Below are 18,215 nucleotides of genomic sequence, written 5' to 3'. Positions count from 1 at the left end.
ATATAGTCTCCACATTGACTCTGTACCGGCTCCCCCCTGTATATAGTCTCCACATTGACTCTGTACCGGCACCCCCCTGTATATAGTCTCCACATTGACTCTGTACCGGCACCCCCCTGTATATATTGACTCTGTACCGGCACCCCCCTGTATATAGTCTCCACATTGACTCTGTACCGGCTCCCCCCTGTATATAGTCTCCACATTGACTCTGTACTGGCACCCCCCTGTATATATTGACTCTGTACCGGCACCCACCTGTATATAGTCTCCACATTGACTCTGTACCGGCTCCCCCCTGTATATAGTCTCCACATTGACTCTGTACCGGCTCCCCCCTGTATATAGTCTCCACATTGACTCTGTACTGGCTCCCCCCTGTATATAGTCTCCACATCGACTCTGTACCGGCACCCCCCTGTATATAGTCTCCACATTGACTCTGTACCGGCACCCCCCTGTATATAGTCTCCACATTGACTCTGTACCGGCTCCCCCCTGTATATAGTCTCCACATTGACTCTGTACCGCTCCCCCCTGTATATAGTCTCCACATTGACTCTGTACCGGCACCCCCCTGTATATAGTCTCCACATTGACTCTGTACCGGCACCCCCCTGTATATAGTCTCCACATCGACTCTGTACCGGCTCCCCCTGTATATAGTCTCCACATTGACTCTGTACCGGCACCCCCCTGTATATAGTCTCCACATTGACTCTGTACCGGCTCCCCCCTGTATATAGTCTCCACATTGACTTTGTACCGGCACCCCCCTGTATATAGTCTCCACATTGACTCTGTACCGGCACCCCCCTGTATATAGTCTCCACATTGACTCTGTACCGGCACCCCCCTGTATATAGTCTCCACATTGACTCTGTACCGGCACCCCCCTGTATATAGTCTCCACATTGACTCTGTACCGGCACCCCCCTGTATATATTGACTCTGTACCGGCACCCCCCTGTATATAGTCTCCACATTGACTCTGTACCGGCACCCCCCTGTATATAGTCTCCACATTGACTCTGTACCGGCACCCCCCTGTATATAGTCTCCACATTGACTCTGTACCAGCTCCCCCCTGTATATAGTCTCCACATTAACTGTGTACCGGCACCCCCCTGTATATAGTCTCCACATTGACTCTGTACCGGCACCCCCCTGTATATAGTCTCCACATTGACTCGGTACCGGCAGCCCCCTGTATATAGTCTCCACATTGACTCTGTACCGGCCCCCCCCTGTATATAGTCTCCACATTGACTCGGTACCGGCAGCCCCCTGTATATAGTCTCCACATTGACTCTGTACCGGCACCCTCCTGTATATATTGACTCTGTACCGGCTCCCCCCTGTATATAGTCTCCACATTAACTGTGTGCCGGCACCCCCCTGTATATAGTCTCCACATTGACTCTGTACCGGCTCCCCCCTGTATATAGTCTCCACATTAACTGTGTACCGGCACCCCCCTGTATATAGTCTCCACATTGACTGTGTACCGGCACCCCCCTGTATATAGTCTCCACATTGACTGTGTACCGGCACCCCCCTGTATATAGTCTCCACATTGACTCTGTACCGGCTCCCCCCTGTATATAGTCTCCACATTGACTGTGTACCGGCACCCCCCCTGTATATAGTCTCCACATTGACTCTGTACCGGCTCCCCCTTGTATATAGTCTCCACATTGGCTCTGTACCCGCTCCCCCCTGTATATATAGTCTCCACATTGACTCTGTACCGGCTCCCCCCTGTATATAGTCTCCACATTGACTCTGTACCGGCTCCCCCCTGTATATAGTCTCCACATTGACTCTGTACCGGCTCCCCCCTGTATATAGTCTCCACATTGACTCTGTACTGGCTCCCCCCTGTATATAGTCTCCACATCAACTCTGTACCGGCACCCCCCTGTATATAGTCTCCACATTGACTCTGTACCGGCACCCCCCTGTATATAGTCTCCACATTGACTCTGTACCAGCTCCCCCCTGTATATAGTCTCCACATTGACTCTGTACCGCTCCCCCCTGTATATAGTCTCCACATTGACTCTGTACCGGCACCCCCCTGTATATAGTCTCCACATTGACTCTGTACCGGCACCCCCCTGTATATAGTCTCCACATCGACTCTGTACCAGCTCCCCCTGTATATAGTCTCCACATTGACTCTGTACCGGCACCCCCCTGTATATAGTCTCCACATTGACTCTGTACCGGCTCCCCCCTGTATATAGTCTCCACATTGACTTTGTACCGGCACCCCCCTGTATATAGTCTCCACATTGACTCTGTACCGGCACCCCCCTGTATATAGTCTCCACATTGACTCTGTACCGGCTCCCCCCTGTATATAGTCTCCACATTGACTCTGTACCGGCACCCCCCTGTATATAGTCTCCACATTGACTCTGTACCGGCACCCCCCTGTATATAGTCTCCACATTGACTCTGTACCGGCTCCCCCCTGTATATAGTCTCCACATTGACTCTGTACCGCTCCCCCCTGTATATAGTCTCCACATTGACTCTGTACCGGCACCCCCCTGTATATAGTCTCCACATTGACTCTGTACCGGCACCCCCCTGTATATAGTCTCCACATTGACTCTGTACCAGCTCCCCCCTGTATATAGTCTCCACATTAACTGTGTACCGGCACCCCCCTGTATATAGTCTCCACATTGACTCTGTACCGGCACCCCCCTGTATATAGTCTCCACATTGACTCTGTACCGGCACCCCCCTGTATATAGTCTCCACATTGACTCTGTACCGGCACCCCCCTGTATATAGTCTCCACATCGACTCTGTACCGGCACCCCCCTGTATATAGTCTCCACATTGACTCTGTACCGGCACCCCCCTGTATATAGTCTCCACATTGACTCTGTACCGGCTCCCCCCTGTATATAGTCTCCACATTGACTCTGTACCGCTCCCCCCTGTATATAGTCTCCACATTGACTCTGTACCGGCACCCCCCTGTATATAGTCTCCACATTGACTCTGTACCGGCACCCCCCTGTATATAGTCTCCACATCGACTCTGTACCGGCTCCCCCTGTATATAGTCTCCACATTGACTCTGTACCGGCACCCCCCTGTATATAGTCTCCACATTGACTCTGTACCGGCTCCCCCCTGTATATAGTCTCCACATTGACTTTGTACCGGCACCCCCCTGTATATAGTCTCCACATTGACTCTGTACCGGCACCCCCCTGTATATAGTCTCCACATTGACTCTGTACCGGCACCCCCCTGTATATAGTCTCCACATTGACTCTGTACCGGCACCCCCCTGTATATAGTCTCCACATTGACTCTGTACCGGCACCCCCCTGTATATATTGACTCTGTACCGGCACCCCCCTGTATATAGTCTCCACATTGACTCTGTACCGGCACCCCCCTGTATATAGTCTCCACATTGACTCTGTACCGGCACCCCCCTGTATATAGTCTCCACATTGACTCTGTACCGGCTCCCCCTTGTATATAGTCTCCACATTGGCTCTGTACCCGCTCCCCCCTGTATATAGTCTCCACATTGACTCTGTACCGGCACCCCCCTGTATATAGTCTCCACATTGACTCTGTACCGGCTCCCCCCTGTATATAGTCTCCACATTGACTCTGTACCGGCTCCCCCCTGTATATAGTCTCCACATTGACTCTGTACCGGCTCCCCCCTGTATATAGTCTCCACATTGACTCTGTACCGGCTCCCCCCTGTATATAGTCTCCACATTGACTCTGTACCGGCTCCCCCCTGTATATAGTCTCCACATTGACTGTGTACCGGCTCCCCCCTGTATATAGTCTCCACATTAACTGTGTACCGGCACCCCCCTGTATATAGTCTCCACATTGACTCTGTACCGGCACCCCCCTGTATATAGTCTCCACATTGACTCTGTACCGGCACCCCCCTGTATATAGTCTCCACATTGACTCTGTACCGGCACCCCCCTGTATATAGTCTCCACATTGACTCTGTACCGGCTCCCCCCTGTATATAGTCTCCACATTGACTCTGTACTGGCACCCCCCTGTATATATTGACTCTGTACCGGCACCCCCCTGTATATAGTCTCCACATTGACTCTGTACCGGCACCCCCCTGTATATAGTCTCCACATTGACTCTGTACCGGCTCCCCCCTGTATATAGTCTCCACATTGACTCTGTACCGGCTCCCCCCTGTATATAGTCTCCACATTGACTCTGTACTGGCTCCCCCCTGTATATAGTCTCCACATCGACTCTGTACCGGCACCCCCCTGTATATAGTCTCCACATCGACTCTGTACCGGCTCCCCCCTGTATATAGTCTCCACATTGACTCTGTACCGCTCCCCCCTGTATATAGTCTCCACATTGACTCTGTACCGGCACCCCCCTGTATATAGTCTCCACATTGACTCTGTACCGGCACCCCCCTGTATATAGTCTCCACATCGACTCTGTACCGGCTCCCCCTGTATATAGTCTCCACATTGACTCTGTACCGGCACCCCCCTGTATATAGTCTCCACATTGACTCTGTACCGCTCCCCCCTGTATATAGTCTCCACATTGACTCTGTACCGGCACCCCCCTGTATATAGTCTCCACATTGACTCTGTACCGGCACCCCCCTGTATATAGTCTCCACATCGACTCTGTACCGGCTCCCCCTGTATATAGTCTCCACATTGACTCTGTACCGGCACCCCCCTGTATATAGTCTCCACATTGACTCTGTACCGGCTCCCCCCTGTATATAGTCTCCACATTGACTTTGTACCGGCACCCCCCTGTATATAGTCTCCACATTGACTCTGTACCGGCACCCCCCTGTATATAGTCTCCACATTGACTCTGTACCGGCACCCCCCTGTATATAGTCTCCACATTGACTCTGTACCGGCACCCCCCTGTATATAGTCTCCACATTGACTCTGTACCGGCACCCCCCTGTATATATTGACTCTGTACCGGCACCCCCCTGTATATAGTCTCCACATTGACTCTGTACCGGCACCCCCCTGTATATAGTCTCCACATTGACTCTGTACCGGCACCCCCCCGTATATAGTCTCCACATTGACTCTGTACCGGCACCCCCCTGTATATAGTCTCCACATTGACTCGGTACCGGCACCCCCCTGTATATAGTCTCCACATTGACTCTGTACCGGCACCCTCCTGTATATATTGACTCTGTACCGGCACCCCCCTGTATATAGTCTCCACATTGACTCTGTACCGGCACCCCCCTGTATATAGTCTCCACATTGACTCGGTACCGGCACCCCCCTGTATATAGTCTCCACATTGACTCTGTACCGGCTCCCCCCTGTATATAGTCTCCACATTGACTTTGTACCGGCACCCCCCTGTATATAGTCTCCACATTGACTCTGTACCGGCACCCCCCTGTATATAGTCTCCACATTGACTCTGTACCGGCACCCCCCTGTATATAGTCTCCACATTGACTCTGTACCGGCACCCCCCTGTATATAGTCTCCACATTGACTCTGTACCGGCACCCCCCTGTATATATTGACTCTGTACCGGCACCCCCCTGTATATAGTCTCCACATTGACTATGTACCGGCACCCCCCTGTATATAGTCTCCACATTGACTCTGTACCGGCACCCCCCTGTATATAGTCTCCACATTGACTCTGTACCGGCACCCCCCCGTATATAGTCTCCACATTGACTCTGTACCGGCACCCCCCTGTATATAGTCTCCACATTGACTCGGTACCGGCACCCCCCTGTATATAGTCTCCACATTGACTCTGTACCGGCACCCCCCTGTATATAGTCTCCACATTGACTCTGTACCGGCACCCCCCTGTATATAGTCTCCACATTGACTCTGTACCGGCACCCCCCTGTATATATTGACTCTGTACCGGCACCCCCCTGTATATAGTCTCCACATTGACTCTGTACCGGCACCCCCCTGTATATAGTCTCCACATTGACTCTGTACCGGCTCCCCCCTGTATATAGTCTCCACATTGACTCTGTACCGGCTCCCCCCTGTATATAGTCTCCACATTGACTCTGTACCGGCTCCCCCCTGTATATAGTCTCCACATTGACTCTGTACCGGCTCCCCCCTGTATATAGTCTCCACATTGACTGTGTACCGGCTCCCCCCTGTATATAGTCTCCACATTAACTGTGTACCGGCACCCCCCTGTATATAGTCTCCACATTGACTCTGTACCGGCACCCCCCTGTATATAGTCTCCACATTGACTCTGTACCGGCACCCCCCTGTATATAGTCTCCACATTGACTCTGTACCGGCACCCCCCTGTATATAGTCTCCACATTGACTCTGTACCGGCTCCCCCCTGTATATAGTCTCCACATTGACTCTGTACTGGCACCCCCCTGTATATATTGACTCTGTACCGGCACCCCCCTGTATATAGTCTCCACATTGACTCTGTACCGGCACCCCCCTGTATATAGTCTCCACATTGACTCTGTACCGGCTCCCCCCTGTATATAGTCTCCACATTGACTCTGTACCGGCTCCCCCCTGTATATAGTCTCCACATTGACTCTGTACTGGCTCCCCCCTGTATATAGTCTCCACATCGACTCTGTACCGGCACCCCCCTGTATATAGTCTCCACATCGACTCTGTACCGGCTCCCCCCTGTATATAGTCTCCACATTGACTCTGTACCGCTCCCCCCTGTATATAGTCTCCACATTGACTCTGTACCGGCACCCCCCTGTATATAGTCTCCACATTGACTCTGTACCGGCACCCCCCTGTATATAGTCTCCACATCGACTCTGTACCGGCTCCCCCTGTATATAGTCTCCACATTGACTCTGTACCGGCACCCCCCTGTATATAGTCTCCACATTGACTCTGTACCGCTCCCCCCTGTATATAGTCTCCACATTGACTCTGTACCGGCACCCCCCTGTATATAGTCTCCACATTGACTCTGTACCGGCACCCCCCTGTATATAGTCTCCACATCGACTCTGTACCGGCTCCCCCTGTATATAGTCTCCACATTGACTCTGTACCGGCACCCCCCTGTATATAGTCTCCACATTGACTCTGTACCGGCTCCCCCCTGTATATAGTCTCCACATTGACTTTGTACCGGCACCCCCCTGTATATAGTCTCCACATTGACTCTGTACCGGCACCCCCCTGTATATAGTCTCCACATTGACTCTGTACCGGCACCCCCCTGTATATAGTCTCCACATTGACTCTGTACCGGCACCCCCCTGTATATAGTCTCCACATTGACTCTGTACCGGCACCCTCCTGTATATATTGACTCTGTACCGGCACCCCCCTGTATATAGTCTCCACATTGACTCTGTACCGGCACCCCCCTGTATATAGTCTCCACATTGACTCTGTACCGGCTCCCCCCTGTATATAGTCTCCACATTGACTCTGTACCGCTCCCCCCTGTATATAGTCTCCACATTGACTCTGTACCGGCACCCCCCTGTATATAGTCTCCACATTGACTCTGTACCGGCACCCCCCTGTATATAGTCTCCACATCGACTCTGTACCGGCTCCCCCTGTATATAGTCTCCACATTGACTCTGTACCGGCACCCCCCTGTATATAGTCTCCACATTGACTCTGTACCGGCTCCCCCCTGTATATAGTCTCCACATTGACTTTGTACCGGCACCCCCCTGTATATAGTCTCCACATTGACTCTGTACCGGCACCCCCCTGTATATAGTCTCCACATTGACTCTGTACCGGCTCCCCCCTGTATATAGTCTCCACATTGACTCTGTACCGGCACCCCCCTGTATATAGTCTCCACATTGACTCTGTACCGGCACCCCCCTGTATATAGTCTCCACATTGACTCTGTACCGGCACCCCCCTGTATATAGTCTCCACATTGACTCTGTACCGGCTCCACCTGTATATAGTCTCCACATTGACTCTGTACCGGCACCCCCCTGTATATAGTCTCCACATTGACTCTGTACCGGCTCCCCCCTGTATAGTCTCCACATTGACTCTGTACCGGCTCCCCCCTGTATATAGTCTCCACATTGACTCTGTACTGGCACCCCCCTGTATATATTGACTCTGTACCGGCACCCCCCTGTATATAGTCTCCACATTGACTCTGTACCGGCACCCCCCTGTATATAGTCTCCACATTGACTCTGTACCGGCTCCCCCCTGTATATAGTCTCCACATTGACTCTGTACCGGCTCCCCCCTGTATATAGTCTCCACATTGACTCTGTACTGGCTCCCCCCTGTATATAGTCTCCACATCGACTCTGTACCGGCACCCCCCTGTATATAGTCTCCACATTGACTCTGTACCGGCACCCCCCTGTATATAGTCTCCACATTGACTCTGTACCGGCTCCCCCCTGTATATAGTCTCCACATTGACTCTGTACCGCTCCCCCCTGTATATAGTCTCCACATTGACTCTGTACCGGCACCCCCCTGTATATAGTCTCCACATTGACTCTGTACCGGCACCCCCCTGTATATAGTCTCCACATCGACTCTGTACCGGCTCCCCCTGTATATAGTCTCCACATTGACTCTGTACCGGCACCCCCCTGTATATAGTCTCCACATTGACTCTGTACCGGCTCCCCCCTGTATATAGTCTCCACATTGACTTTGTACCGGCACCCCCCTGTATATAGTCTCCACATTGACTCTGTACCGGCACCCCCCTGTATATAGTCTCCACATTGACTCTGTACCGGCTCCCCCCTGTATATAGTCTCCACATTGACTCTGTACCGGCACCCCCCTGTATATAGTCTCCACATTGACTCTGTACCGGCACCCCCCTGTATATAGTCTCCACATTGACTCTGTACCGGCACCCCCCTGTATATAGTCTCCACATTGACTCTGTACCGGCACCCCCCTGTAAATAGTCTCCACATTGACTCTGTACCGGCACCCCCCTGTATATAGTCTCCACATTGACTCTGTACCAGCTCCCCCCTGTATATAGTCTCCACATTAACTGTGTACCGGCACCCCCCTGTATATAGTCTCCACATTGACTCTGTACCGGCACCCCCCTGTATATAGTCTCCACATTGACTCTGTACCGGCACCCCCCTGTATATAGTCTCCACATTGACTCGGTACCGGCACCCCCCTGTATATAGTCTCCACATTGACTCTGTACCGGCACCCTCCTGTATATATTGACTCTGTACCGGCTCCCCCCTGTATATAGTCTCCACATTAACTGTGTGCCGGCACCCCCCTGTATATAGTCTCCACATTGACTCTGTACCGGCTCCCCCCTGTATATAGTCTCCACATTAACTGTGTACCGGCACCCCCCTGTATATAGTCTCCACATTGACTGTGTACCGGCAACCCCCTGTATATAGTCTCCACATTGACTGTGTACCGGCACCCCCCTGTATATAGTCTCCACATTGACTCTGTACCGGCTCCCCCCTGTATATAGTCTCCACATTGACTGTGTACCGGCACCCCCCCTGTATATAGTCTCCACATTGACTATGTACCGGCTCCCCCTTGTATATAGTCTCCGCATTGGCTCTGTACCCGCTCCCCTCTGTATATAGTCTCCACATTGACTCTGTACCGGCTCCCCCCTGTATATAGTCTCCACATTGACTCTGTACCGGCTCCCCCCTGTATATAGTCTCCACATTGACTCTGTACCGGCTCCCCCTGTATATAGTCTCCACATTGACTCTGTACCGGCTCCCCCTGTATATAGTCTCCACATTGACTCTGTACCGGCACCCCCCTGTATATAGTCTCCACATCGACTCTGTACCGGCACCCCCCTGTATATAGTTTCCACATCGACTCTGTACGGGCACCCCCTGTATATATTGACTCTGTACCGGCACCCCCCTGTATAAAGTCTCCACATTGACTCTGTACCGGCACCCCCCTGTATATAGTCTCCACATCGACTCTGTACCGGCACCCCCCTGTATATAGTCTCCACATCGACTCTGTACCGGCACCCCCCTGTATATATTGACTCTGTACCGGCACCACCCTGTATATATTGACTCTGTACCGGCACCCCCCTGTATATAGTCTCCACATTGACTCTGTACCGGCACCCCCCTGTATATAGTCTCCACATTGACTCTGTACCGGCACCCCCCTGTATATAGTCTCCACATTGACTCTGTACCGGCACCCCCCTGTATATAGTCTCCACATTGACTCTGTACCGGCACCCCCCTGTATATAGTCTCCACATTGTACCGGCTCCCCCCTGTATATAGTGTCCACATTAACTGTGTACCGGCACTCCCCTGTATATAGTCTCCACATTGACTCTGTACCAGCTCCCCCTGTATATAGTCTCCACATTAACTGTGTACCGGCACCCCCCTGTATATAGTCTCCACATTGACTCTGTACCGGCACCCCCCTGTATATAGTCTCCACATTGACTCTGTACCGGCACCCCCCTGTATATAGTCTCCACATTGACTCTGTACCGGCACCCCCCTGTATATAGTCTCCACATTGACTCTGTACCGGCACCCCCCTGTTTATATTGACTCTGTACCGGCTCCCCCCTGTATACAGTCTCCACATTAACTGTGTGCCGGCACCCCCCTGTATATAGTCTCCACATTGACTCTGTACCGGCTCCCCCCTGTTTATAGTCTCCACATTAACTGTGTACCGGCACCCCCCTGTATATAGTCTCCACATTGACTGTGTACCGGCACCCCCCTGTATATAGTCTCCACATTGACTGTGTACCGGCACCCCCCTGTATATAGTCTCCACATTGACTCTGTACCGGCTCCCCCCTGTATATAGTCTCCACATTGACTCTGTACCGGCTCCCCCTTGTATATAGTCTCCACATTGGCTCTGTACCCGCTCCCCCCTGTATATAGTCTCCACATTGACTCTGTACCGGCACCCCCCTGTATATAGTCTCCACATTGACTCTGTACCGGCTCCCCCCTGTATATAGTCTCCACATTGACTCTGTACCGGCTCCCCCCTGTATATAGTCTCCACATTGACTCTGTACCGGCTCCCCCCTGTATATAGTCTCCACATTGACTCTGTACCGGCTCCCCCCTGTATATAGTCTCCACATTGACTCTGTACCGGCTCCCCCCTGTATATAGTCTCCACATTGACTCTGTACCGGCTCCCCCCTGTATATAGTCTCCACATTGACTCTGTACCGGCTCCCCCCTGTATATAGTCTCCACATTGACTCTGTACCGGCTCCCCCCTGTATATAGTCTCCACATTGACTCTGTACCGGCTCCCCCCTGTATATAGTCTCCACATTGACTGTGTACCGGCTCCCCCCTGTATATAGTCTCCACATTGACTCTGTACCGGCTCCCCCCTGTATATAGTCTCCACATTAACTGTGTACCGGCACCCCCCTGTATATAGTCTCCACATTGACTCTGTACCGGCACCCCCCTGTATATAGTCTCCACATTGACTCTGTACCGGCACCCCCCTGTATATAGTCTCCACATTGACTCTGTACCGGCTCCCCCCTGTATATAGTCTCCACATTGACTCTGTACTGGCACCCCCCTGTATATATTGACTCTGTACCGGCACCCCCCTGTATATAGTCTCCACATTGACTGTGTACCGGCTCCCCCCTGTATATAGTCTCCACATTGACTCTGTACCGGCTCCCCCCTGTATATAGTCTCCACATTAACTGTGTACCGGCACCCCCCTGTATATAGTCTCCACATTGACTCTGTACCGGCACCCCCCTGTATATAGTCTCCACATTGACTCTGTACCGGCACCCCCCTGTATATAGTCTCCACATTGACTCTGTACCGGCTCCCCCCTGTATATAGTCTCCACATTGACTCTGTACTGGCACCCCCTTGTATATATTGACTCTGTACCGGCACCCCCCTGTATATAGTCTCCACATTGACTCTGTACCGGCACCCCCTGTATATTGTCTCCACATTGACTCTGTACCGGCTCCCCCCTGTATATAGTCTCCACATTGACTCTGTACCGGCTCCCCCCTGTATATAGTCTCCACATTGACTCTGTACTGGCTCCCCCCTGTATATAGTCTCCACATCGACTCTGTACCGGCACCCCCCTGTATATAGTCTCCACATTGACTCTGTACCGGCACCCCCCTGTATATATTGTCATTCGTAAGTGAGCATTTCACTGTCTACACCTGTTGTATTTGGAGCATGTGACTAATACAATTGGGTTTGATTTGATATCAGTCCCGGATTGCAGGAAACTTGGCCCCAGTGATGTACTGGGCCGTACGCACTACCCTCTGTAGCGCCTCGAGATCAGATGCCGAGCAGTTGCCATACGGTGATGCAACCATACAGGATGCTCTTGATGGTGCAGCTGTAGAACCTTGTGAGGATCTGGGGACCCATGCAAACTCTTTTCAGTCTCCTGGCGGGGGAAAGGTTTTGTCATACCCGTTTCACGACTGCCTTGGTGTGTTTGGACCAGGATAGTTTGTTGGGGATGGAAACTTGAAACTTTCTACCGACTCTACTACAGCCCCGTTAATGGGGCCTGTTCGGCCCACCTTTTCTTGTAGTCCACGATCATCTCCTGTGTCTTGCTCACATTGAGGGAGAGGTTGTTGTCCTGGCACCAGACTGCCAGGTCTGACCTCCTCCCTATAGGCCGTCTCATCGTTGTCGGTGATCAGGCCTACCACTGTTGTGTCGTCAGCAAACTTAACGATGGTGTTGGAGTCGTGTTTGGCCACGCAGTTGTGGGTGAACGGGGAGTACAGGAGGGGACTACGTATACACTCCTGAGGGGGCCCAGTGTTGATGATCAGTGCGGCAGACATGTTGTTTCCTACCCTCACCACCTGGGGGCGGTCCGTCAGGAAGTCCAGGATCCAGTTGCAGAGGGAGGTGTTTAGTCCCAGGGTACTTAGCTTAGTGATGAGCTTCGTGGGCACTATTGTGTTGAACACTGAGCTATAGTCAATGAACAGCATTCTCACATACAGTGGGGCTAAAAAGTATTTAGTCAGCCACCAATTGTGCAAGTTCTCACACTTAAAAAGATGAGGCCTGTAATTTTCATCATAGGTACACCTCAACTATGACAGACAAAATTAGGAAAAAAAATCCAGAAAATCACATTGTAGGATTTGTTATGAATTTATTTGCAAATTATGGTGGAACATAAGTATTTGGTCACCTACAAACAAGCAAGATTTCTGACTCTCACAGACCTGTAACAACTTCTTTAAGAGGCTCCTCTGTCCTCCACTCTTTACCTGTATTAATGGCACCTGTTTGAACGTGTTATCAGTATAAAAGACACCTGTCCACAACCTCAAACAGTCACACTCCAAACTCCACTATGGCCAAGACCAAAGAGCTGTCAAAGGACACCAGAAACAAAATTGTAGACCTGCACCAGGCTGGGAAGACTGAACCTGCAATAGGTAAGCAGCTTGGTTTGAAGAAATCAACTGTGGGAGCAATTATTAGGAAATGGAAGACATACAAGACCACTGATAATCTCCCTCGATCTGGGGCTCCATGCAAGATCTCACCCCGTGGGGTCAAAATGATCACAAGAACGGTGAGCAAAAATCCCAGAACCACACGGGGGGACCTAGTGAATGACCTGCAGAGAGCTGGGAGCAAAGTAACAAAGCCTACCATCAGTAACACACTACGCCGCCAGGGACTCAAATCCTGCAGTGCCAGACGTGTCCCTCTGCTTAAGCCAGTACATGTCCAGGCCCGTCTGAAGTTTGCTAGAGAGCATTTGGATGATCCAGAAGAAGATTGGGAGAATGTCATATGGTCAGATGAAACCAAAATATAACTTTTTGGTAAAAGCTCAACTCGTCGTGTTTGGAGGACAAAGAATGCTGAGTTGCATCCAAAGAACACCATACCTACTGTGAAGCATGGGGGTGGAAACATCATGCCTTGGAGCTGTTTTTCTGCAAAGGGACCAGGACAACTGATCCGTGTAAAGGAAAGAATGAATGGGGCCATGTATCGTGAGATTTTGAGTGAAAACCTCCTTCCATCAGCAAGGGCACTGAAGATGAAACGTGGCTGGGTCTTTCAGCATGACAATGATCCCTAACACACCGCCCGGGCAACGAAGGAGTGGCTTCGTAAGAAGCATTTCAAGGTCCTGGAGTGGCCTAGCCAGTCTCCAGATCTCAACCCCATAGAAAATCTTTGGAGGGAGTTGAAAGTCCGTGTCGCCCAGCAACAGCCCCAAAACATCACTGCTCTAGAGGAGATCTGCATGGAGGAATGGGCCAAAATACCAGCAACAGTATGTAAAAACCTTGTGAACACTTACAGAAAACGTTTGACCTCTGTCATTGCCAACAAAGGGTATATAACAAAGTATTGAGATAAACTTTTGTTATTGACCAAATACTTATTTTCCACCATAATTTGCAAATAAATTCATGAAAAATCCTACAATGTGATTTTCTGGATTTTTTTTCTAATTTTGTCTGTCATAGTTGAAGTGTACCTATGATGGAAATTACAGGCCTCTCTCATATTTTTAAGTGGGAGAACTTGCACAATTGGTGGCTGACTAAATACTTTTTTGCCCCACTGTAGGTGTTCCTTTTGTCCAGGTGAGAAAGGGCAGTGTGGAGTGCGATAGAGATTGCGTCATCTGTGGATCTGTTGGGGCGGTATGGGAATTGGAGTGGGTTTAGGGTATCCGGGAGAATGCTGTTGATGTGAGCCGTGACCAGCTTTTCAAACACTTCATGGCTACCGACATGAGTGCTACGGGGCGGTAATCATTTAGGCAGGTTACCTTCGCTTCCTTGGGCACAGGGATTATGGTGGTCTGTTTTAAACATGTAGGTATTACAGACTCGGTCAGGGAGAGGTTGAACATGTCAATGAAGACACTTGCCAGTTGGTCCGTGTATGCTTGGAGTTCAAATCCTGGTAATCAATCTGGCCCCGCAGCTTTGTAAATGTTGACCTGTTTAAAGGTCTTGCTCACATCGGCATCGAGAGCATTATCACACAGTCAACCAGGACATCTGGTGCTCTTGTGCATGTTTCAGTGTTGCTTGCCTCGAAGCGATCATAAAAAGGCATTTAGCTCGTCTGATAGGCTCTCGTCTGGGTTTCCCTTTGTAGTCCGTAATAGTTTTCGAGCCCTGCCACATCCGACGAGCGTCAGAGCCGGTGTAGTACGATTCAATCTTAGTCCTGTATTGATGCTTTGCTTGTTTGATGGTTCGTCTGAGGGCATTGCGGGATTTCTTATAGGCGCCCAGTTAGTGTCTCGCTCCTTGAAAGCGGCAGCTCTAGCCTTTAGCTCGATGTGGATGTTGCCTGTAATCCAAGGCTTCTGGTTGGGATATGTACGTACGGTCACTGTGGGGACGACGTCGTCGATGCACTTATTGATGAAGCCGATGACTGAGGTGGTATACTCCTCAATGCCATTCAGTCAAACTGCCATCCCAGAAGTCGCTTGTGCTGACTTCAAAATGAAGGGCATTGTACAAAACAAATTCATCACCAATTGGATCGTATCAAAGCCAATGACATGATTCATGAACGCTGGGCTAAACCCTTTGGTTTCCGGGACCAATCAGAACGGTTAGAATGTGTTCACATTCTACGTATTGAGGAAGGAAAGCAAATCCAGACTCGTGGTGGAGAAGAAACGCTAGTGGGCGGAGCCATGCATGTGGATGGGTTGTCAGGCTAATCAATGAACAAATAGCTTAGGAACCGTCCAACCATCCAATGGAGAGTGTTTGTGTCTTACCTAGCTTCAGATTCTTGAACTCTGGTAGATGGGAGGACGCACACAGCTGGTAGAAGATATGATAGTTCCTCTCCTCGTCCGCCTGCACAGACAGAGACAGACACACACACAGTCAGGCAGTTTCAGGTAGTGTATGTTCTATACAGCCAGGAGATTCCAGTGTTGTGTACATACAAGAGAACACTGTCATGCTGTTTAGAATCTGGTGTAGTTTTAATGTTGCAACATTTCCACCACAGACTAAGACACACACACCCAGGTGCTGTTGCAGAAAGGTATGTGGGGAATGTGTGTTGCAGTACAGGACTCACAGCAGCTTCCTCAAGTCTGGGAAGACATGCTGTACTCCACTATCCTCATCTCAATACGCCTGTGTGTTTTTGTGTATCTCTCTGTGTGTGTGTGTGTGTGTGTGTGTGTGTGTGTGTGTGTGTGCACACTTTCTAAGTTGTGCACATTCCTGATTCGTCTCAGCAGTGTGACCTGGATCAGATCCACACAGAGAAAAAAGAGAAAGAGGGAAAGAACGAGATAGAACGAGAGCTAGAGGGAGATGGAAAAAGGAAGGACGACTATTCAATAGGCTCTTATCAGCAATGAGCTGGACACGGAAGGAAGGACAGAACAGAACACGGAAGGAAAGACAGAACAGGACACGGAAGGAAGGACAGAACAGGACACGGAAGGAAGGACAGAACAGAACACGGAAGGAAGGACAGAACAGGACACGGAACGAAGGACAGAACAGAACACGGAAGGAAGGACAGAACAGGACACGGAAGGAAAGACAGAACAGGACACGGAAGGAAGGACAGAACAGAACACGGAAGGAAGGACAGAACAGGACACGGAAGGAAGGACAGAACAGAACACGGAAGGAAAGACAGAACAGGACACGGAAGGAAAGACAGAACAGGACACGGAAGGAAGGACAGAACAGAACACGGAAGGAAGGACAGAACAGGACACGGAAGGAAGGACAGAACAGAACACGGAAGGAAGGACAGAACAGAACACGGAAGGAAGGACAGAACAGAACACGGAAGGAAGGACAGAACAGGACACGGAAGGAAGGACAGAACAGAACACGGAAGGAAGGACAGAACAGGACACGGAAGGAAGGACAGAACAGAACACGGAAGGAAGGACAGAACAGAACACGGAAGGAAGGACAGAACAGAACACGGAAAGAAGGACAGAACAGAACACGGAAGGAAGGACAGAACAGAACACGGAAGGAAGGACAGAACAGGACACGGAAGGAAGGACAGAACAGAACACGGAAGGAAGGACAGAACAGAACACGGAAGGAAGGACAGAACAGAACACGGAAGGAAGGACACACAAACATATGAATATGTGTGAGTGAGTGAGGGACAGAGAGAGAAAGGAGGAGACAGGTGGACTCAGCAGAGGTAAAGAGAAAGGAATGTGATCAGATGACTGGTGCGTGTGGTCTGGCTGTGTTTTCCTGAACTGGGTGGAGGAGGAAGTCACTGCTAAATATTGAACTTCTTGAGAGAGACACTCACTGCCTACACTGGTTACACACACACACACACACACACACACACACACACACACTCACTCACTCACTCACACTCACACTCACACTCACACAGCACTGTATGGATTGCATCCCACACTACACACAGTGCTGTGGAAAGAGAGGCAGTGTGTTGAGGCTCCCAGTATAACCTGTAGATAGGTCATTGACTTTTCCTAACCACATGACCTGACCAAAAAAACTGCAGGTCCTACCCATAACCCCTGACCCAGACTACAGCGCCAGACTTTCTAGTCCTACTGTTGGTGGTGCATCACCTGAAACACCACTCTAGACTTCTCCAGTAGATATGTCCTCATGTTAGCTCCAATGATACGGTAGCGTTTGTCGAAGCCGATCTCAATGTACTTCCCAAAACGACTGCTGTTGTCGTTACGAGTCGTCTTAGCGTTTCCTATCGCCTGGAGAACACACACACGGACGGACACACACAGACACAGACACACAGACAGACAGACAGACAGACACACACACAAGGGAGGGAGAGAGAGAGCAATAAATATAGATAAGGTCAGCAACATCAGCATATCACTCCCCTTTACAACAAGGCAGTGGTTTGACATTAGTATTCAGTGTGTATTTCAGGCCAGCTGGGCCATGTGATGGTGTAGAACTAAAACTGTCCAGCAGGGAGGGGAGGGACAGGGGGAGACAGATACTGTGCTGCTGCTGCTGCTGTTGCTGTGCATCATGGGGAATAGAGTCCTGCAGTCAAAGCACAGTTGTCAGTGGTGGTGTTCCAGGATGTCTTTATTGCAGTCGCGCTGCCCAGATAATCAGATCACACAACGCCAGCACAGGGACTGAACATGCTTAAAGCCAAT

General features: G+C 50.6%; 1 protein-coding gene across 1 annotated transcript in view; it reads right to left on the bottom strand.

Annotated features, from left to right (window-relative positions):
- The window catches only part of LOC139384838 (unconventional myosin-Va-like), a 78,397-nt gene that overhangs the window by 36,263 nt on the left and 23,919 nt on the right, over positions 1–18,215 (bottom strand). The window contains exons 6-7 of the mRNA XM_071129734.1: positions 17,649–17,792; positions 15,825–15,906 (exon numbers count right to left, since the gene is read on the bottom strand). Of these exons, the coding sequence (XP_070985835.1) occupies positions 15,825–15,906; positions 17,649–17,792 (226 nt within the window). The remainder of the gene's footprint in view (positions 1–15,824; positions 15,907–17,648; positions 17,793–18,215) is intronic.

The sequence above is a fragment of the Oncorhynchus clarkii genome, chromosome 26, assembly GCF_045791955.1.
Source record: "Oncorhynchus clarkii lewisi isolate Uvic-CL-2024 chromosome 26, UVic_Ocla_1.0, whole genome shotgun sequence".
Lineage (NCBI taxonomy): Eukaryota > Metazoa > Chordata > Actinopteri > Salmoniformes > Salmonidae > Oncorhynchus > Oncorhynchus clarkii.
The sequence above is the reverse complement of the archived record's forward strand: the minus strand, read 5'-3'. Positions and strand labels throughout refer to the sequence as shown.